General features: G+C 37.0%; 1 protein-coding gene across 1 annotated transcript in view; it reads left to right on the forward strand.

Moving 5' to 3' along the window:
- Positions 1-23,906, forward strand: part of CALCR (calcitonin receptor) — a 150,862-nt gene that overhangs the window by 91,403 nt on the left and 35,553 nt on the right. The window contains exons 4-8 of the mRNA XM_032305042.1: positions 5,267-5,423; positions 7,765-7,875; positions 12,536-12,648; positions 15,031-15,122; positions 22,654-22,780. Coding sequence (XP_032160933.1) covers positions 5,267-5,423; positions 7,765-7,875; positions 12,536-12,648; positions 15,031-15,122; positions 22,654-22,780 — 600 coding nt within the window. The remainder of the gene's footprint in view (positions 1-5,266; positions 5,424-7,764; positions 7,876-12,535; positions 12,649-15,030; positions 15,123-22,653; positions 22,781-23,906) is intronic.

Genomic DNA, 23,906 nt, shown 5'->3' on the forward strand with positions numbered 1-23,906 from the left:
AAACATGCTGCACAGGTACCTGAGTGATTTTGTGCTCTCTGCTGTGACAAAGAGAAATTTGCTTCTTTATCCTGTATTTGGTTCATATATTTGATTTGGAGAATTCTACCATAAAAAATTTTTGATATGTTGGTTTCCTCCTAAAACATTCATTGTGTTTCACAATGGATACTCCTCCAAGAAAATAAATTTTTTAATAAAGCGATATTGATTTAAATCACTATAAAATATTATTTCTTAAGTACATTGGTTTGAAAAACCACTATGAGTGTGTCTGTTGAATTCTACCAACCTGATTTCCAAATGCTCTTTAAAGTATCAGTTTGTTACCACATTCCATGAGCCTAAGTTTACATTAAGCAAAACCATCCCCTCACTTTCTCTCCCTTACCTACAGTAATGCAATAAATAGACTTAGGACAGGGCTTGACACATAGCGAGCCTCAAAAATGTAGTGATGATGATAATTATAACAACGATGATGAGGACATAGAAAAACTAGATTCTTTGGAGAAGCATTCTGTTGTTAATTAAGCTGCATTCCCTTATTTGCTTAGAATTTAAAATTATGCAGCAGTTTTGTTGTTTATATAATGCTTACATAGAAAGTACATAGGACACCAACCATCTGATGCTATCTGGAAAAACCAGGGCTAATACTTTACAAAGTTCTGTTTTATCCATTGTTATTTTGAAAAGTGTAAGTAACTGAAACCTACAAATAAAATCCTAACATCTACATTGTCAGTATTAAGGATGGCGACATCAGAATCCTGTTGGTTCTATCAGGTTGTGGATTCTAGAATCATGTTCCTTTTAGAGTAGTTCTGTCTCTGACAATCATTAGGAATCTTTCCCTATGCTAGCACCATTGCATGGGTTCCCACGTTCATTAGGTTTAAACCACTGAAGAGATGGACCGTTTCTTAAAGTTTTACACAGAACAGTCCTGTAATTATTTTTGTCTCTGTGCTTCTAGAAACCACCTGTAACCCAAAAGTAGGCTGGTTGTCTTACATCAAAGTAGGAATTCCTTGACTCCATGACCATTCAAACCAGATTGCTTTCCACTAAACTCCATGACAAGTGTGCACGAAACCTAGAATGTAAGCCCCATGAGGGCAGGGACCTGGCTAGTCTTCTTCACTGCTGAGTCTCCAGCACCTAGAACAGTACCCGGCATGTGGGAAGCAGAGTATTTATTACCCGAAAGAACCAGCGGTGTTTCGGCTGAGGACTACAGGTATTGGTGGCAGCTTGGCAGTCGTATTTGTGGCGCCATTTGCTTGCACCTTTAGGAGTGACATCACATATACGGTGGCTAAACTGCTGCACAGGACAACAATTAAGAGGTTGGTTTTTGTTTTGCTTTGGAAAAATCATGTAAAATCATGTAAGATGTATGTAAACCTTTGAGTACCAATCGTTATCCACAAAAGCAATGTGCCCTTAACATCTCATCTCTACCCTCACGTGAGCATAAAATATTTATTTACACCCCAAATATATAACATAAATGTAATACTTATGATAGGTAAAATTTTTTTAAATCTTTCACATTTCTTGGTGGTCTTATCTACTCACTATGCTTCTATTTTGCCTCTATATTGCTGAAAACTCTACCACCTCACTAGCCATTTTTATTGGTACAAAATTGTCAGCAAAAAGTGTGTATGTCCAATGAACTTTATGAAATTTGTATATGTATTATTGTCAAGCAGTAGTAATTCCATTTTTGGAATTATATATATATATAATATATATACATAAAAAATATATATTTATGTATATACACATAAATAATAATAATAATGTATATATATACATAAAAAGAATTGTCTATGTCCACCTACATAGACAGAATTCCTCAATGTGTATGTTATTTTCAGAAAAAAAATCACTGAAACATTCAGTTACCACTGGAAAGATTCCATCATCAAGCTCACACACGAACCAGACAAGGAGCAGACTCAGACCACTATGGCTTATCTACAACAGGAGTTCTAATTTCTCATTCCTTCAGTGTTGAAACAATCTCTATGGAACCAGGCTCCAAACCAAGTTCACTGGAGTTTGTTTCAATATTGCAAGAATGGTAGGATTGATGCTACTATCGTCCACATGATTGACACCTGCTCTTTCAGATGGTCATATCTATACTGTTACTGGTGTTAAAACTGCATTAGAACAAATAATGCTGTAATTGAAACTACAAGTACAGGGTTTTCCTCTTGATATCTTTGTACATAATGCCCCCCACCATGGTTTCCAGGAACATTTCTTAACTGGCTGCCCAGTCCATTTAAAGATAGAATTCAGAACGTTACTTCTGGAAAGAATGCCAAACTTAAAAAAAATAGTCCCTAATATCTAAAATATAAATTTTATATATGACATCACATTCCATCCTCTAATATGATTTGCATATGGTGAGAAAGACGGCCCATAAATAAGTAATACATGAAATGATAATTCTCATGTCAATGAAAGATTCTAAGAATAGAGGCACAAAAAATGTAAAATAGATGCCCAAGGTTAACCTGTAATTAATATCTCTTATTGTAAGGAACACAATGATCTATTAAAGACCATGGTTATGGTGATCTCTAGTGAGATTATTAAAACATGCACAGACACGTGTGTTCATACAAATGTAGGTTGATACAATCCAAAATGAAGTCTTTTTTTTTTTTAGGATAATGTGATGAATTATATTTTAGAAGTTTAATAAAGGAGTTGAGATCTGACCTAAAATTTTAATAAAGAAATATTTGAAGAGATTTCATGTTAAGACTTCATTTTGAAATAAATATTTCAAAATGAAGTCTTAACATGAAATCTCTTCAAAATAAGTCTTTGTTACTCCCAAAACACATTCCAATTCCTGAAGGAATTTCTGAGCATTCAGTGATTGATGATTCTTTACTGTCACAATTTCTGGTGTCTGAAAATATTTTATGATGTTGCTCCTTCTTGCTAGTCTGTAAGCTCCACGAGGGCAGGATCTATGCTTGTTTTATCCAGCACTGTATCCTCAGTTTCTAGCATAATGCTTGACTTCCTAGCAAACAACGACTATTTGCCAATTGGTTGGTCTTAAAATAAGTAAGAAAGGGTTATATGACGGCACAATGATGTTCAACTACATTGGTAAAGGATCTGTACATTTTTAAATAATTTCTGCCAGTACATTAATTTCTCTTTTCATTGTCATACACTCAAGAGGCATTAAAATTAGAAATAATCCTAATAGTTAAAGAGTAGTATCAGCCATACTCACAGTAAGTGTCCATCTAGAGTTAGAAGTATCAAGTATTCAGAACCTCTTCTGTTGGTAAGCAATTTCTGCCTCGATGGCTTGCTGGCACCTTCAAAACAAGTACAAAAGAGAACTTACCTTCTTCCCCCTCTAAGGGTTTTCTTTGCCCAACTTCTCCCTTCTCAGGGCACTCCCACTTTTTCCATTATATGGGTTAAAATATCAGAGCTATCAGACTATTACTGTTCTCCTTTCCTTGTATTTCCTTACATTCAAATATATCTTTTTATTATTTGAGAGAATGCTGAGGGCTGTGCTTCCCTGCTCCCTCCTGCTGTGATCCAGTCACGCCTTGGGCTTCCTGGCTCCCTCCCCAGCTCTGATCTGTGGACATCTGATGCCCACCACATGAATTTTCCTAACACTTTCCTTTCGCAACCTTCACTGATCAAAAACTGGCATGAGATTTTTATTTTAGTCACGTTGTAGTAACATTAGCTAAAATGTATTGAACCTTTCATTGCACCATGCACTTTGTATTTATTTTCTTAGGGCTCTGTATTTCCTGATTTTCCTTGACTCCATTTATTACTAACCCCCAAAGATGCTCCCCTCCAGGAAGGATGGTTTCCTTGCAGTGTCTCACACATGTCACTTCCTACCTCTGGAACTTAGATGCGTTGCTTTCCCTCCATCCAGAAAGCTTTCCCTCTCCTCGGCTTGGACAGGCACTCGAAGTCCAATTCCAAGTCTCCCTTGTTATCTGTAGTCATCCCTGACTGTTCTTGCTCTCTGCCCTCTGTCTGTTCTGAATTGTTGCTGTATCATGCACTGTATAGTTTAGCATTTAGTGCCACACTATCTTAGAGGACAGGACGCCCGTCTTCACGATGACACACACTGGAAAACAAGGTGGTTCTCCTATGAGTCGCCTGACCTATACAGCTCAAGTTAATAAAAACGAGTTTGTTTTAGAGACTGTGAGGCATTAAAAAAAAAAGTACCCAACGCTATTTCTGCCATCGGTACATTTGGGGAAACTTTAATCTTAGAATAATTTAGACAGAATAAGGCCAAATAAACAGTGTGTTTAACAGGTGTGATAGAAAAAGAGCAAGGAGTATTCTTAACTTTAGAAGAAGAAAAGTCAGTGCGGGCTGAAGCTTGCAGTCTTCTCTGAAAAAAGTCTCTATGTGGAAAACAGATATAGAAAATCACAGATTCAGGCACCACCAAAAACATCACAGCCACAAAAGAGATTGAACTCTAAATAAACACAACTTGGGACGATGGGTCAGATGGTGATCGTGACCCTTGTCCACCTGAACCAAAAAAGCAGAAGCACTAGGAGAAATATTTAAGATTTACATTGGTTTTCAGCAATGAGAATAAATACCCTGTGTAAATCATCTGCTGATGAAACCAAATTAAAGATATTGAGGCCAAGCATCAAACGCAGAATATCTCAGAAGAACAGATTTTGTTTGTTCTGTGGAAAAACTGGGGTGAATTTTTGGCAGTGTACATATTCTAAGCACAAATTTTTAAAAAGCTAAAATAATCTAATATAAAAGCTTATTTATTGCAGTAATATATCTATTTTTAATAGTATGACTCATGATTATTAGAAGTTCCAAAGAGGGCAAAATTGATGTAATGTTAGTATTTTTTGGAAATCAGGTTATTTGTTTTGTTTACTTATAAACTTTACAGTGATAATAAAATTAAAACACTCTTATATGATAAAGAGGTGCGTGGGTTTGGGTGGGTGCTATACATTTTTAGCAGTGAATGGAACAAATACAAATGTGAAATTTGTAGGTGGAATTTGTAGATGAAATATAAATATACATTTTAGTTACGAAGAAAAATATCCTATGTGGAGACTATTCATAATTGTTACTCATGAAGGAAAATGTTTTCAAACTTTTTGATTGTTTCATTTATTTTTGCATTCACCCATTCCCGCTCTGTGTAAGTAACCAATGTTTTTTTTTTTAAATACAGCACCCAACCCCAATTCTTCCTGCCAATTCGAATAACACCTATCCTCCCAATATGAAGTCCGAGCCATTTCTGTACGTCCTAGGACGAAAGAAAATGTCGGATGCGCAGTACAAATGCTATGACCGCATGCAGCAGTTACCCCCATACCAAGGAGAAGGTAAGAAGATGGATCTCCGCAAATATGTTTTCAAGCATCATTAAAGGCTCATTTTCTTCCATGGATAAATATGTTTTGACTAATTTTAATATGCCAGCATTTTTAACAGTGGTTTTCAAATTATGGTATGTTTGTGTATTTCATGTTGGAGACATGTCTACTTTCTTTGCCCAGGCTCACCCAACTGGTTTTGGGCTAACAGCAGCACCTATGACAAAATTACTATAATAACTCAGTATTCACACCTGGCACGGAGGAACAATACAGGGCTAAGTGATGGAAACGAACTGGAAAATGACAGGAAGTGAAGTGGAAAATATTGGGCAGAGAATTAGCCTCAGGTCAATCCTGTCAAAACCCTGTCTGGCTTGGGTTAATGAGGCAGTATCTTTCCTTAACTGTCAATGGGTTGGCAACTCTGGCTATTCCTTTCTCTTTTCTACCCCCAGTTCTCAGAGGAACTAGTAAAATCTGTCTCCTAGGCAGGCGTTGTTTATCTATCACCTTCTCTAGAATGCTCTGTGGGACTGTTCAAATATTTTCAGAACCAAGCTCATTCTATTAGCTATAGAAGGCTATGTGATTGCCAAACATTACTACATCCAGTTCTCTCCCCTGTCCCCTAAAGCATTTGAAAAGTCCCAACAAGACCATGTGTACCCTTGTATATTCTAAGATAACACCGCTTGGTAGGGGGAATATTTTTTAAGTATATTCTATTTCTACGTGTGGTTTGTCTTCAAATAGTTAAAGTTTTAATTTCTAGTTCCTATTTTTAGCATTTTCCTTTAAACAAAACTCAAGACAATTAAAAGACAGGTACATGTTATTCTTCCGTCTGCATAGTTTTAATGTTTTTTTAAGAACCTGAAAAGTTATTAGATGTGGCTCTGCCCACAGACAAACCATTCCTCTGAAACAAATGAAATCATAGAAACACGAAATTTATTTTTGGAGACCAAGTGAGAGCAGGCTCCTGCACTACTTCACACCTAATCATTTGGGGAGGCTGAACTTTCATACTGTGATCATTATATTGAGATTTTTTTCTTTTCTTTTTAATCTTTTTGCTCTTTTCTTTTCTATTCCTTTCTTTCTCCTCCCTCCCTCCCACCGTCCCCATCTGTCTCCCTCTCTTCCTTTCTTGTCCGTCCTTCCTTCCTTCTTTCCTTCCTTCCTTTCTCTCTCTCTTTCTCTCTAAGAACTGACTTCCAAGGCTGAGTCTTATTCTTTTGGATAGCTTTATAGAGGCAAATCTTCACGTGTTAGGGTAGATTAAATTTTGAAAGGAGTGAGAAACTACTTGGAGCCAAAGCTGATAAATACATAAACTGCTCAAACTGAGCATTGCTTTGGTCACTAATAAAGTGTGATTCTAAAATAATAAGACTAGTTTTATACGTAATCTGTTAACTGTCTACAAATGCAACTCCAATAGGAATTTTGAACAATTGAATTTTAAACCCTTGGATTAAGAATAGAATTATCCAAGGGATGCCTGGGCGGCTCAGTCTGTTAAGCATCTGACTCCAGATTTCTGTTCAGATCATGATCTCAGGGTTGTGGGATTAAGCCCTGAGTCAGGCTCTGTACTCAGCGGGGAGTCTGAGGATTTTCTCTTGCCTTCTCCCTCTGCTCCTCCCCTGCTCTTGTGTGTACTCTCTTGCTCTCTCTCTCTCAAGAAAATAAATAGATCTTTAAAAAAATTAAGAATAGAGCCATCCAAGGCAACCAATTTTAAGTTAATGTTTAGGAAGATCTGTATGTTCTAAAGCCATAGAATTTTTTCAAATTAAGCCTCTTATCCAGGGGTGATATTGCATATACTTGCGCAAGATTTCTTTGCAGCATTTCTGAAGATATTTTCTTTTTTTAAAAAAAAGATTTTATTCATTTATTTGACAGACAGAGACCACAAGCAGGCAGAGAGGTAGGCAGAGAGGAATGGAAGCAGGCTCCCCGCTGAGCAGAGATTCTGATGCAGGGTTTGATCCCAGGACCCTGAGCCCAAGGCAGAGGCTTTAGCCCACTGAGCCACCCAGGCACCCCTCTGAAGATATTTTAAAGGAAAGATTTTGGAGGAAAGATTCCATACAGACGACATGCATGTCTTTTGAAGAGCAAATGGAGAAAACCTATAAAAATGTAAATTTGATTAAGAGTTGGTAAAGTTAATATCTTTATTTTGTTGCTGCTGCTGTTCTTTCTAACATTTCTATATGCACATAGAGAGCTCCAGAATAACTGTTAAATGGCTAGATCCTATCGAACACTGTTAAGTCCTGTTGATGATTCTGCAACTTTTTCCAACGTCAATATTAATTTCTTTCTGAATCATCAGGTCCGTATTGCAACCGTACCTGGGATGGATGGCTGTGTTGGGATGATACACCGGCTGGAGTATTGTCCCATCAGTACTGCCCAGATTACTTTCCAGACTTTGATCCAACAGGTAAAATATTTCTTTTTATTTCATATTTTGCTATAAAGCCTTTAGAATTTTCATGGTTCTGAAAAGAAAATCCGATGTAAAGGATACCTATCTAATCATACTCTATGTGTTTCAGCACTTTCTGAAGCCTTTCTTCACGTGAAATATCACCCAGTTGTACAAGTATTTCAAGCTCTCCTTATTTTTTAGGTCATGTTACTGGTCCAATGTGCACATGGGTCTCCAATTCTAAATGAAAGTTAGATTTTTATATATTTCAAATACTTAATTTTAAATTAATTTTTTAACTCTTGAGGTTTTACTTAAAGGTGGTTGTTTTTCAGTTTTCAGCTGTCACACGTTTGATGACTTATGCAAATACTTGATCTAGACTTTCTGTATATGAGACTGGTAGAGTACACACAATGGAAATTTTATGTAACACTGGAAGTTATATAAAACTGTCATGTGTAAAGGAAAAGAAATCAGAAGATAGTAACTCTAGACACTTGCTAGATTTCTTTTCCAACAGTAAATTATTAATATATGTTTGGTAAATAAAACTAATGATAAAATGAATGGATCATACTAACATCCCCCTCCAGGCCCTGTACAACGTGAGCGGTCAACAAATGTGTGTTAAATAAATAAGTGACACCAAATTCATTTTAGTTATAAAAGTAACATAGGAATACTTCTCATTGAGTATCATTTTTTACTTTTCAAAACAATTTCATGTATATTATCTAAATGTATATACTCACACAATATTTGATACAAAATTGCAAGCGAACCAAGTCTCCTGAGCTCTTACCTAACCCTCTCTTTACAAGTCAGTACAACAGCCTTGGAAAAGCATTTGAGAAACAGTATTGCTAATTCCCCATGCACACTCACTCATGCAGATTAAAAGCACTTAGAATACTTAAAAAAAAAAAATGTTAATTTCCTAGGGAAGACATGTTTTTCCTTCAGGCCTTCATCTAGCCACACTGGTATAACTGGAAATTGAATCAGGATACATGGAGAGGATGAGAGTCTAGGGGTACCATCTACCAAGTGGAGTAAGGAAGAAGCTAGGGGGGCTGATGCGACGTATCTCAGAAACGTCAGCTATCCAGATAGATTCGAGGTCTGGAATCCATGATGCTCAGTGGTTAGTGGTCAGGAGCAACGCAAAGAATGTGGAAAGAGGTATCTGAGTTTGTCTTACAGCCTCAGGCCAGAGAGTAGACACATGAAGGACCGGGAATGGATTTGGATAGGGGCTGGTGGTGAGTGATTCTCGACTTGGCTAAGAACCTTGAAAACTTATCAAAATCCTGATGCCTTGTACCACCCCAGACATTCTGAATTAATTAGTTTGGAGTATAACCTGGACATGAAGATCTCTTAAAGTTCTGCTTGTGATGAAACATGCAGTCAAGATGAAAGTGTGTTAAGAAAATAAAATAAAATAAAGAAAAATAAAGAAAGAGGCAGATGCCTGGAAAGTTCAGCCAGTACACTGAGTAGCTGTACCAGCGGCATCAGATGAGAGTGATACAGACAATGGAGGAAGGCGGGTCCCAGAGAGGTAAAAAGCAGTAGCCAGCTAGCTTCAGGGACTAGCGGTGTTGGGGCCAGAAAAACTTTGTTCCGAGAAACTAGATAGAAAATCTGTCCCATTGAAGCATTAACCGAGATTAAGAGACTGAAAAGGGAGTATGTATCTTAGTTATAAAAGAGACCCCCATGATGAATGGAAGCTACAGGCACAGTTAAGCCCCAGTTAACAGGCGAGGTTTGCTGGGGAGAGTAGAGCGAGCCTGAGGCTGCAGAGTGTGTTTAAGCTGCCCCACAGGATGAACTGGCTGGCGGGGCCCCAGGGGAGCGGGTCATTCCACTTCAAGCTCCAGACCTCTTCTCACAAGATGTGATAAAGAAGAACACAGTGAGCCCTCCGCACTTCACGGTGCTCATTTTCCTCCTTCCCTCAGTATCCTTTTGGAAGTGGTTCCATGGAAGAGGAACATTCAGTCAGTAGAAGGGAAGGTCCTGATAAGAAGATCTTCACTGAATTATCTGGTCTGAACTAGAAATAGCATTTTAAAGAGAGGAATCAGTGTTTGTTTCACGTGTAAGAGACTTGGAAAAAACAACCCTGACTTTCAGATTTTTCCACAAGTTTCTTGGTCAGAGTTTCTACCACCTTTCATGGTCAACCAGTCCATCCATCTGTGTTCCTTTGCTCACTGAGTATGAATGACAAGAGGTTACAAAAGTGAGAATTTCAGTTAAGATAGAAAACAATCGTCAAATGGTAAAATCTAGGCAAGAAAGTTTCCAGAATCCAGATTAAAGCAGAGAAATTCATCTATCCCTGTGTCAGTGTTTAAGAAATGCTTTGGCGCTTCCAGCAAGGATGAGATCTGAAATTCTACCCGAGTAAGACAGAGATAATGAAAATGAGATTACAGGGGACTACTTTAAAGACCAATTCAAGCCAGCCACTTCTGAAAATTTTCATTGTGCAGAGGCAGGGCTGAGTGCCCTGCCCTCCTCAGCACTACTTTCCTGTAAACTCCAACTCAGGGCTGTTTGATGATCATCTTTTTGGCTTTTACTGACTCTTCCCAATAAATGATGCTTCATTCATCTGGACTTGACAACTACATTAGAGATAACTTGATTGGCATAAAGAGCTTTTCTGTAATAGAGGCTACAAGGCCGTTACAGAGCAGCAATGGGCTCTTGCCAAAGTGGCTATAATTATTGACTAAAAGGCAAGCTTTTGGTCAGCAAAACATGGATTTCCAGGCATAGATCCATCTTATCAGCCTGGTTTTTAGAAAGAACCCTCTCAAGTTGTGGGGGGGGGGGGCGGGCGTGTGGTGGTGGGGGAATCTACTTCAAAAGAAAAAAAAACGTAAAAATATGTATATCCAACACACTTAAATTCTTAGGATTTTACCATTGACCCAAGGCTATATTTTAATAATAAACAAAACAGTTTAATGAAATGACAGAGATTTCATTTTAAGATGAAGTGTTTGGTAAAAGACAGGTTGTGATAGAGTGAATAACAGCACTGAAATTCAAAAGAGGCTGGTAGCCTATAGGAATATGCTAGAATGTAAAAAGCACATTTAACAAGGATATGCTTAGGGCGCTGCTCTTAATGTCAAACACTCAATCAACGTTAATGGCAAAGAGGCAAGAAGGTCAATATACAGTTTAGGACCATGATTCTCAACCTTGATACCCTTCGGAATTGTTGAGTTTTTTTTTAAATGCTGATGCCTGGTTACCTCTTCAGATAAGCAAATTTGAATCTCTGGGGATTGGGCCTGAGAATCTGTAAAAAGCTCCCCCTTGGAGTGAAATTCTGAGCATGTTGTCCTCTTTTTTTTTTTTTTTTTAAGATTTTATTTATTTGACAGAGAGATCACAAGCAGGCAGAGAGGCAGACAGAGAGAGAGGAAGAAGCAGGCTCCCCGCTGAGCAGAGAGCCCAATGTGGGGCTCGATCCCAGGACCCTGAGATCATGACCTGAGCCGAAGGCAGTGGGTTAAGCCACTGAGCCACCCAGGCACCCCAGCAAGCTGTCCTCATCATGGGGCAGTCCAAACAGAGTATTTCAGAGAGAAATACCAATATCGAGCACATGCCGAGTGGCTCCAGGCAGTGAAGGGACACCAAACTGTATATTGTGAGTAAATGGGGATGTTTGGTTTGGAAAAGGAAGTTAGAGTAGACATATCCTTTCATCAAATACTTAAAGATTTGCCAGGTGGAGAAGGACAAGTTCTTATAGCTGCAATGGGTAGAACCAGGAAATGCCTAGACCCAGACTTTGGTGACATCAGAACAAATTAATATCTCCTACAGTCTTGTCCATGATTGGAACAGACTTTTTCAGGGGGAACATCCCACCCTCTTCCATAGAATTTGTCTTTTGTAGCTAAATAGCTTTGTCAGAATTTATTTCCTTTTGATAAAATAGTAAGCTACTTTCTGACAATGCAATAAAGATAAAATGCTTCATTACAAGCCACTTTTTTAAAATTGCAAATAAGCTTGGAATGGTCATCATTGACAAATAACATTAGCAAAACCATGGACCCGTTGTCACTATCAGTTTTTCTATGTTGATTAGTCCTAACCCTTTCTGAAATATTGTTGGGGTCCAATTGTGATTCTTTAAATAGTTTTTGTCTGATGACTGTCTCAGCAAATTCACAATTTAAAATTCTTCTATGTAACTTTCTAACAAATTTACATTAAGCATAAGTATGGTCTTGCCAGTCCCACATAGTTCCTATCTAAAATCAGAAATGTAGGGTTTGTTAAAAAATATGAGGTACAGTAGAGGTAGCACTTCTGAATGCGATGGGCCTGAGATTAGATCCCAGCTGACCCACTCTCTGGTGACTTCAGACTCTATAACCTCTCTCACTCTGTTTCCTGTTTGTAAAGCGGAGATAGCAACCTCTGCTTTACTTGGCTTTGCTGAAGATAAAACGAGACAACACGTACTAAAACATCTTGTAAAATGAATGATTCATGGTAGTCTCCTTTGACCTATATTCATGTTCAAGTTCTATAAAGTAATTAATGCTGTGGAATGGCTTGTAAGCCTTATTTTTCCTTCTTGGTGTTTTGAGATCGCAATGTAATAACTGTTATGTCTAATTAACAGAAAAGGTTACAAAATACTGTGATGAGAACGGGGAGTGGTATAAGCATCCTGAGAACAATCGAACCTGGTCCAACTATACTATGTGTAACGCTTTCACTCCTGAGAAACTGAAGGTGGGTTTCATTTCCAGTTTGGGTATTGGGTGAGAATGTCATTATTTTTACATAGAAATGTATGCATAACTAAAATACCTGCTACCAAGAAGCCAAACGGTTCTCTAGAAGAAAATTATATCATGGCCTGTGAGTTCTAGGGACTTTCTGAAATAGCATTAGAGAAAATGACATTTTACTTCTTGGTTGGAACTTAGTGTCGAAGAGTTCCAAGAGAATCAGGCCATTTATAACGAGGGAAATATTGTCCATGGAAGAGATGATGGGATTTCTCACGATGCCAGATGTTAGGCAGCATTTCCAAGGACTCTCTAAGATCTAAGATCTTAGGTCTTCTACCAGAAGAGTGCGAAAATCACAAATTTTTTCCCCAAGTCAGAAAGTGACAGTTGCCCCCAGTTCCCTGCCTGAGGATGCCCATTATAGTTTTCCTATCAGGCTTTGAAGGAACACTTAGAATGAGACTTCTCAGCTACCTGTTGATACAGGTGTGGCAGTTTTGTCTATTCTGATTTGTTAGTATTTATGTCTTACCCCCTGTTAAATATTCGTAATATCGTCTCAACTCAGAAACATTTAAGCCAATGGGAAAAACCCAGATACGTACTCTCCAAATGCATGAGAAATCGGAAAACAACAACAACAACAACAACAACAAAAACCTCACCAAGCCCACAGTTAGCCTCCTCTCCCCAAGGTGCTGGGGGAAAGAGTCAGTCAGTATTTAACCACACAGGCTACGCCATGAGCAGCCTCCTGGTGCTACAGTGGAAACCTATTGTTATATAAAGTTTTCTTAAAAATAAAATATACCATGAGAGACTATGGACTCTGAAAAACAATCTGAGGGTTTTGAAGGGACGGGGGGTGGGAGGTTGGGGTACCAGGTGGTGGGTATTATAGAGGGCACGGATTGCATGGAGCACGGGGTGTGGTGCAAAAATAATGAATACTGTTATGCTGGAAATTAAAAAAAAATTAATTAAATATTAAAAAATAATAATAATAATAAAAAAATAAATTAAAAAAAAATAAAAAAATAAAATATACAGAGATAAAAATAAAATAGTGACAGAGGTTAGGGGCACAGCTATATATCCAAATTAAAAACAGTATTTTAAATGGCAAGAGGATTCTATATCGTGAACTGTTTAAAAGAAGGAACTCTTAGAAAGTGCCACTCCTAGTTTTATCTAGTTGGTGAAGTCAGAAAAGTAGCCAGAAAATAAACTGGTGGGAGAAAAGACAGGAGCTGAGTATTTGTTTTCGTGCAGAGACTCCTAAATACTTTCTAAGAAGGGGAGTGTACGCTATTTTGAAGTCTTTATCAGCTCTGGCTATAAACCAACTATTCCAACTTTGTCATCATTTCTGCAAGGATAAAAATGGTGCCATTAGGAAGGTAGTTATCAATGAAATTGGCAAATAATAATATGTAAATGCCCCATCAAGAGGTACAACAGCCACCATTCAGGAGAAGTTGATTAGTTCATTTTGAAATTCTAAAGCCTAGAAAGGCAATATTTGTTTCTGTCCAGCAAAAATGCATATCAACAAACAAAAGACTGCGTGCTTTGAGAGCTTTTTAGCAGAATCAGTGCTTCCATATCAGGCTCTTCACAAGGAAATTCACAAGAATCAAATGTTGAAGCATAATGATCTATACCTAACTGCCACATTTCTCCCAGGAATTAAAAAAACTGCATAGAAATGATCCAACTTATCTACACTGCATTTGTATCATATGTTCAGAAACATTCTATTGAGCATGGTGTCACTTTTTGCTTTATGCTTTATGTGGTTTAAGTTTATATTATTAAGTTAATAGAAATTAAAAATTGTTCTGTCTTCCTGACTTAACATCTGGACTCTATGATATAATACCAGTTTTCTTGTGGTTAGTGTTTGCATAGATCATCTTTTCCTGTCCTTTTATGTTCAGAATGTCTGTATCCCAGTAGTTAATGATGTTTCTTATACACAGCAGATAATTGTTTTAAAAATCATTTAGTTTTGACCAAACTATTTTAGAGATGAGGCCTACCGAGATCCAGAGGGGCGAAGTGACTGACTTATGAGAGTCACACAAAGGCTTAATGATTAGTACTCTGAGTAAAGAACAGTACTAATGAATCCAGTCTGATGTTCTTCCCACCACATCATGCATCTTCTAATATAACTGATAATCTTGTAAAATTTTAACCTGTTAACCCCAATATAATTTAATTCTCTGAAACATTTGTTGTAATTTTAGTGGATTTTTTAAAGGATGAGAACAATTGTTGATTTACACTGGTATTAAAGATATAAACTATTTTCCCTCCTCTATTATCATTTATTTGCCTGTTCATTTTTATAACTGTTTTGTTATTGTTGTTCCAGAATGCGTACGTTCTGTACTACTTGGCTATTGTGGGCCATTCTTTGTCGATTTTCACCTTGGTGATTTCGCTGGGGATTTTCGTGTTTTTCAAGTAAGTACCCTTATAGCATCTGCTTTTTATTTTCTTCTTTAAGGTACTGAAATAAATGGTTAACTGTACGAGTTAGGATAAGGGTCGTCTTCTGCAAACCACAAGAGAAATGCAACACTGGGAATCATGGAGTAGTAAGGAAAGTGGAATTACTTAAAACAGGCTTTTTAACCCTATCTCTGAGGAAAATAAGATGCATTCATATAATTTTCAAAGGTAATATGACTTCTTCCCCAAATGAAATAGTCCTGTGAGCCTGTAGGTACATTGGGTTAACAAGTGAAAGGCTCCACTTACCACGGCTAAAGTTGCAGAACTACTCAGGAGAGGCTCCTCTTCCTTCTTTCACCCTCTTCCTAAAATATGGAGGCCATGGCCAGAGACTCAAATGCACCGTGTCTAATTGTGAGCTTGTCACAGGTGGATTCGGCCGGAAGAGAAGTGTAGCTAGTGAGCGCAGAATGGTGTTTAGCCATAGAAGGAAGGTAAGGCTCCCTTCTGGTCCTGACTCACTCAGCTGGGACCAAGCAGATTCTGGAAGAAGAGTTAAGTGTCAATATTTTGCCCTTGCAAGCCGAGCATCATCAACCAGTTATCTTCTAACACTCTGAGGAGTAAAATCCCAGGGAGGTTTCTATTTCAAGGCCATGTCTAGGCACTTGATTGCAGAATCTATGGCAAAATGATTAAGTTGATATAAGTATTGATTTTGTAATAAAGGAGAATTGGAAGCATTGAATCTGTTTTTCAGGAATGACTGCATCATACGTGTGAGATGGTAATGTGTGTTCAATTCAGTCCTAGACATGTCCTATATTTAGTGTGATTTCTGTGAATCAAAGGCAGGAGGCACTATATTACTCTTTCATGAGAACTCTGAATAATGTCTAAACTTCTGGGCTGTCTCCTTCAACTAATATGTTCTTTAGTTGTGTGGAATTATACAAAGGGTCAAGAAAAGCTCCTTCATAGGCTCAGACTACAAATAATCCTCCACACTTTAAAGAGGTGATAATATAACTAGATATATAATGTAAGTAAATATACAGTGATTCATACATAGTATAACAGAATCTTAATTTGATTTTTGTCAAGATATTATCATGCTACTACTAAAGAAAATTAAGCTGAACACCTGTAAGCACATCTGAACACAACCACTATTATTATTTTTCCTTTGACCCTTTTTAATCTTTGCCTTCATCTTATACCACTGTCACATTAGGTCTATATCTTACATAGTCAAAGTTCTTACTCTGACCAAGCAATGTAACTGAGTAGCAATTTTTTGTTAACTGAATAATAATAATTAAGTAATAGTAAATAAATAATAATTTAAATAAACAGAGAATAAGCTCCTTCCATATGTGGTTTAACTGGAGAAAGATATATATATATATATATATATATATATATATATATATATATATATATATATATCTCAGAGTAAACACATAGCATGATTAATCTTGGAATTTCTATCCATTTTTCAACTGCACTTGACCATGGTGAATAAATATATCATCATGGCTCCCATATAACTTTGATTAAAAAGTCTGTCACTAAAATTCTATCCTTTAAAATTTTTAATATAACCATAAAAAAATTGAAAGGAAAAAAACTGAAAGAAACAGCCCCCAAATTGGTAATGGTGTAACTAATACATGTATTCAGGAGTTTAAAGATAATAAAGTGTCAATGGGATATTTCTTAGTTCCTTATTTCTACAGTCACTTAAATAAGTCACTTAAATCAGTGAGACGTGAGAGCCAAATCAGCAAAGAAAATAAGAATATTCCTTCAGCACTCATTTCTATATTAATACTAATTTCTATCTTCATGGAAGATGTGTGTTTAAAAGTACAGCACGTAAGTAAAGTATTTCTCAACTGGTCCAGTTAGACCCAGAACAGAATTAGTCTGATCAAACCCCTGAGAGAATCTGGGGGCAGATTGTCTAGAAAGCACCTAATTTTGTCCTACTGTCTCTCAATTCCAGAAGCCTACCAAACAGCAACTTAAATCTTAGGAGGAAAATCAAGTCTTATTGATTTATAATCTGAATACGGTAATGGGAAGACAGAAACTGAAATAGCTTGTTCTCCAGAGTACACACAACCAGAGACAGATAGGATATGAAAAACATACATGCTGAGATACCAATATTAAGATCGAAAAGCAGTCACATCTGATTTTAATACTTGTTCTTAATTTTATCTTAAACCTACCCAAATTAAAAATATCAAGGGCATCTGTTTTCTTCAAATTAAAGTATGAAAAAAAATTAAAGTATATTTCTGAATGTTCAGATTTTTTCTGTATATTTGCATTTCATAAATATTAAAAGCAAAAAATGAAAGGTAATTCTGATCTATCACTGGATTTTATCTTTTAATTAGCAACATTTCCCCAGAATTGTTTTCAAATTCTCAACATCAGCCTTAACGTCTTTACTGCACATTACAATGGAAGCTTTTATGATTTATGTGCTTAAGTGGCATCATCTGTGTGAAACCTGAGCAAAAATATAATCATCACTCCCTTGCTTAATTCTGCATTCCCAGGCTAGAGTTATTCTGCAAAATCTAATCAATTTCATAAAACTTTCATGAAACCAAAATGAGAAGTTACACCCAGCTCCACTTTTGAGACCTAATGCCCCATTCATAATCATCCCACTGAAATCTCACTCTCAACTCATAAAATATGCCTTATAGGGTCTATAAAAAGGAATAACCCTGCAGGTGTCCCCCTCAAACCAGCAGGCTAAGAAAGCCTGCAGAGGAATTTACAGTTACTAAATATACAGGAGGCTGTGGAACTGCCATTACTTTGCTGCTAAAAATCTGGGAGATTACTCACATATATACTCATTTTCTTTGCAGGAAAAATAGTTAGAAGCAACAATATGGAGAGGGATTAAATAGAAACATCAAATTTATTCAGCAAGACTCCCTCACTACTAGATGCCATAGTAAATGTCAACAAGAGAGTTAAGATGAAGATCCCCTTAGGGAAGACGGTCTTGAGAAAGTCCCATAAGTGCATTTATCTGTGTTTGTTCCCTGACCATTTTAAGCAAGTTTGCAATAAAATTCACTTACCCCATCAGTTCCACTTGGAATTTACCAATTGACATTTCTGTGGAATCATCCTAAATTACTAAAACATCTCACTGTTTTCTCTCAAAAAATCACCACAATCAAACATTCATTAACATCCATTTTGACTGTTTGATACTCATGCCTTACTGATTGTTGAATTTTGAATATTAATTACTCTTGCCTGAAAGTGGATAGAGATCTATGTTGGAAGACAGGGGGTGTCTTTATTGCTCTGCATTGTCTATGTTACATTACCTTGGCCGTATCAATACAAAAACAGGGCTTCCACGGGGACCTCCAGAAGCAATACTGATTCCTCGCTACACACTCACTATGCACTGTTACTCTCTGTCACATCTACAAAGTGGATGAAGAGTTAACACTTTATCTTGTACTTGTAGAGTAGCCACTATTATACATCTCTGGTTGCCTTCCTAGTGCTCCAGAAACACCACTCAATCAATGGCACCAAAGACAGCCGGCCTCCTTTCTCCCAACCCACCCTTGACATGACAGGACACAAAAGATAACTGTTGCTCATGTCTTGGCAAACTCTTCCCTCACAAAACAGCAGTAATAGGAAAAGAGACAAGAATAATGATTGAAAAGGAGTTCCGTAAGGAAAAAGATTCTGTGTTAAATCAAAAAGTATAAAGTCTCTTGTCAGAGAGGAAAGATGTATAAGACACTGGGTGTCGAATTTTTCTAGGAGTTTTAATGCAATCCATTCCACATTCCCTCCCTTCCCCTCACTTGTCTTGTCCATTGTGAACAAGATAGGATAGCCAGGTAAAGAAAACTTTGAGTTACACAGAAAGCTACAACTGCTTGTATCAATCACAGCAGGTATTGCAATGCATATTTTCACATGTACCAGTAAACTCAAAACAGCTTTTACTTGGTTTATGACTGACTTCTTTCCTTATTTACTTTGCATATGATTATCATTACAGTCTTACAAAGAACTGAACACTGCTGTTCCTTATCCTGTGATATCAAACTGGTTTACACAATCTGCAAAACTTAAGGCAAATATTAAATGCCTTCTCATACAACTACAAGCTCCCCCAAATCACACACATGCATATCTAATGTCCCAATTACTTGAAACATTTTTCACTGTGGAAGATTCACACCGAGTAAACTAAAACCATGAAAATAACATTAAGTTTGAGCCTTAAAATATGGCATCTTGAGAGTCATATCTAAGTAAATCATTATCGCTTCCTCACATCTGAATGACACTTTGGTTGGGCCAAGACAGAAGTAGATGTTGTCTTATCATCCTGCTATTAAAAAAAAAAAAAAAAAGAATCTATAGTACTTGGGGTTCCCTGCCATTCAAAAAGCAAGGAATGTTTGGTCTATCTAAATAAATACCTATTTTCATCAAGAGGCATGAAGTATAGGGGCCTCTGGGTGGCTCAGTGGATTAAGCCTCTGCCTCTGGCTCAGGTCATGATCTCAGGGTCCTGGGATCGAGCCCTGAGCCCTGAGTCGGGCTCTCTGCTCAGCAGGGAGCCTACTTCCTCCTCTTTCTCTGCCTGCCTCTCTGCCTACTTGTGATCTTTCTGTCAAATAAATAAAATCTTAAAAAGAAAAAAAAAAGAGGCATGAAGAATAGCTAATATCAGTTTTGTGCTGTTTTCTACTTAAGACATTTCAGATCTGACAGATCATGTTCATTCAAGCAACAAAATATTCGCATTGAAAACAATTGAACACCTAATTCCTTATGTTAAGTTCAGTTAACCTCTTTAGCATCCTGTGCCTCTCCTTCAGAACAGTTATCCTAATAAGAGTAAATAAATAATTATGTAGCATATAAGGTCCCCGTAGACAGAAGCTGTCTGTTTTGTTCACCCATATATCCCTAGTATCTACCAGAAGGTCTGAATCATACAGTAGTGTGTGTTGGATTATCAAATGGGTACACAGTAATATGTGTTGGATTACTGAGTGAATTTTAATAAACTTAAAGTACCTCTAACTTGCTTCAAAAAGCTTAGTGTAAATGTCATCAAGTAAGTGTAATAAAATTTTTTAAACTCAATAAGCAGAAATTATATTGAAACTTTAAGACACAGAAACTCATATTCTATACTAGTCATATTCTTCCTTTGGAACCTAACAGCTTTAAACCAGATCATTTTCTCATTATGTACATAATACTGCACTAGATAGAGGTTTTTGCTACTGTTGAACAACAGCATAATGTCCAATATTAGTTAGTTAATACCTACAGCAAGAACTTGGCAAGTGTTCAGTATGATACAAAGTATAAGATATGAGACAATCTAGCATTTAAGTAATTCTTTGAGGTACTAGAAAGCTGTTTACTGGTCACAGCGTGAAGAAGCAAACAGCTCTTATGTAAAGATTTTTAATTTAAAAACATGAGTATCAAACCCTGTAGGATATCAGACCCTCTTCTAGGTGGACAGAATGAATTCCTTTAGCACCCCCACTCTGGTGACAGAAACAGAGAAAATAAGAGGCAAATAAACAGATAGATGATATGTCAGGAGGTGGTGTTAAGAACAAAAAATAATAAAGCAGGGACAAGAGGGTGATGGAGTAATAAGCTAGAAGCGAAGGAAGTATATTTCTGATTTTGATTTTTGAGTTTTGAGTATTAACCAGTCCTTTACACTGATGTCGTACATTGGCAGATTATTGAACTCTACCTGGTCAAAAGAAAAACAGGCATGAGAATAGCGACGCTCTTTGATGCATCTATCTATACTCTTTAGTTCTGGATCATGTCAACTGCTGTTGATTTATCCAGGCTGAATCCAATAATGAGACCACAGATACTTGCCCCGCAGTGAGAAGAATTATAAAATGCTATTATGACTCTATGAAAAATGGCAGGTCACATGTTTAATGTAGCAGTCTCAATAATGAAGAGTTTATGCAGGATAAATGGGTATGATGTTTTGCATAAATAATTTTTTCTTTTTAAAGCCTTAAGTTTGCAACCTACTTTTATAATACTATTATAAAACCAATTATATTTGGTTTATTTAACAGAGCTTTCTGCTGCCAAATAAAGTAGTACATGGATGTGTGTGTGTGTGTAAGTTCTTCTCTAAACCCTTCCTGGATATTAAGTTCTGCATTCTATCCCTGATCAACAAGATGCAAATTTTAAAATATTCTGTATTTACTATTTATGAATGGCTTTGCTTCCTGAAAGTTGGAAGATGTAGCTACAATAATCAAAAAATGCCCTAACAGATGATCTCATTACTTAAATATACTTTTTACTACAGATAATTACATTTTCTTTTGATTTGAAATTTAGGAAAGCATTGTAAATAAACCCAGACCATTCTCATATTTCATCTTTCCCCAGAATTCCCTTTTCAAAATTCCTAGAATCCTAATTTCCTTCCATGAAAAATTTTTTAGAAATAGTTACTGTGATCAATCATTGGCATCATTAACTGAATGTTTTGAATTTTCATATTATGTTAAACATTTTTTGACAGGATCAATTATGGTAAATGCAAGATTTTTGTTCATCAAGGATAATCATTCCAATTTTGTTATAGCCATCCTACAGGATTCTCTCTGTTTGCATCGAGAAGTAAAATAGGATATTCAAACTAATATTTATTTATGTGCTCATTCACACAAATACATATGTACAAGCTTATGAAGTGGAGGAGAGAGGAATGAAAAATCCAACAAATTGTTTAGTACCCAAAAGGTGGGAAATGGCTATGCCAATAATCGGCAGAACTTGGATGGGTTTCCTCAGATGGAAACCACAATATGCCTCCTAATGAGATCAAATTTGAGCCTATTTAGAATTCTCTGACTGTGTCTGAGCTCCACCATCAGGAGGATGTGGAAAGGGAGAACCACAGAATTGATTCTAGTTATGAGAAATAAGAAAATGATAGAAGAAATGGCAAAAGAGAAGAATGATGGAGATTTAATAAAGTCTGGGATCGGTCAAGGACACAAATTCAGTACTTTGTCAAGGGCAGCCTTGGTTCTGACTTCATGCTCTGTTATCCCATTTGCCACACGATTTCTGCCTGGTTACATCAATGAATATTCGACTTTTCATCAGAAGCACCCTCCCAACCCTAATGGTTTCTCTTGTAAGAGTCCTTCTCTTAATTAATTTCATGACATTTGCTATAATTAAAAGTGATTTTATCACTCACTCTTTCAGTTATTGTATGAAGTCATGCTGAGGGCTGAAAACTAGGAGCTTCCGTGACTGGAAACTTGTTTTTTAAAAATCAGGCAGAAAAGTGGTGATAAGCCTTTAAGCTGGGACCAGCCTCACTTATTTCTACAGAACTCTCACCTATTGTTAAAGGAAATATTACAAATATTACCAAAACTTTTTTTCCAGGTACTTCAACATTTTGGCACTAGATAATGCTTTCTGTTACATTTTCTTCCAGGAGCCTTGGCTGTCAAAGGGTGACTCTGCACAAGAACATGTTTCTGACTTACATTCTGAATTCCATGATTATCATCATCCACCTGGTTGAAGTCGTACCCAATGGAGAGCTTGTGAGAAGGGATCCTGTAAGCATTGCATGATTCGTTCGTGATTTATTCTTAAGGACCTAGTCCCTGTAAATAGTGAATGTGATGCTATTTGTCTGACTTAGAGAGCTACATGTGTGATCATACTGACTTTTACAGTTGAGTTTTGCAAAAAGCATGGTGTATCATTTCTATCCAGTTATTGGAACTAATTGCTATATGCAGTAGTAAAGAGTTGGGAGTAATTCAGTCATAACCAAATAAGAATTGTACAACAAATCAAGACTTTTTACTACTAATAAAAAATGTATTCACATCTATGGGAAGTTTACTGAGCACAACTTATGAATATAGGTAATACGAGGTGTACTAAGGCAATGCCTCAGTGTGTCACTAATGGGTTACAGGTAAGCCTATATAGGAATCCCCTTCGTGTCCTGGCACTGGGCTGGGCTTGTGCCAGCCAACTGAGCTATAAGTAGCTATGTATCTACCTGGTAAGCCATATAAATACTGTCATATTTTATGTCTGTATGGCTTGAAAAGGTTTTAAATACTCTGAGCTTAGTCAGTGTATTCTCCCAGTCTCTGCTGTTGATCCCCATTGACTGAGCTCAATCATAAACCAGAGGACAAGGAAGCCCTGGTGGAGATGTACAGATGGGTTTCTCTGGGCCCAGGGCGGTGGGAGCAGGGTGAAGAGTGCATCTGAAAGCACTAACAGGAGCTATCTAGCACCCAGTGAATGACCAAGGATATTTTCATTTTTGTTTCTCTGCTTAACTGTGTTATGCAAGCATCTGTAGATAGCCTCATCTTTCAAAACTGGCGTTTGACAGCTCCGCCAACCCAAAGACAAAAATGCGTGAAATCTGCCCAGAGCATGCATCCTGCGTGACAGTGGCATGGCATGGGAAAGCAGCTTAATTTGGCTTCTAACAAATCCACACTGCTAATCATTTTTGCACTGTGAATGTATTTAGAAGGATATTATGGTCCATCTTTTAAAACCATGGCATCTCTTCTTAGCTTACCTGCAGAATGTGTTCCAATGGGTTTATCTTCATGAGTTTTCTTTTTTATGTTTTTTTTTTTAAGATTTTATTTATTTATTTGACAGAGAGAGAGAGATCATAAGTAGGCAGAGAGGCAGGCAGAGAGAGAG

Source organism: Mustela erminea, chromosome 11 (assembly GCF_009829155.1).
Source record: "Mustela erminea isolate mMusErm1 chromosome 11, mMusErm1.Pri, whole genome shotgun sequence".
In the NCBI taxonomy this organism is placed as follows: Eukaryota; Metazoa; Chordata; class Mammalia; order Carnivora; family Mustelidae; genus Mustela; species Mustela erminea.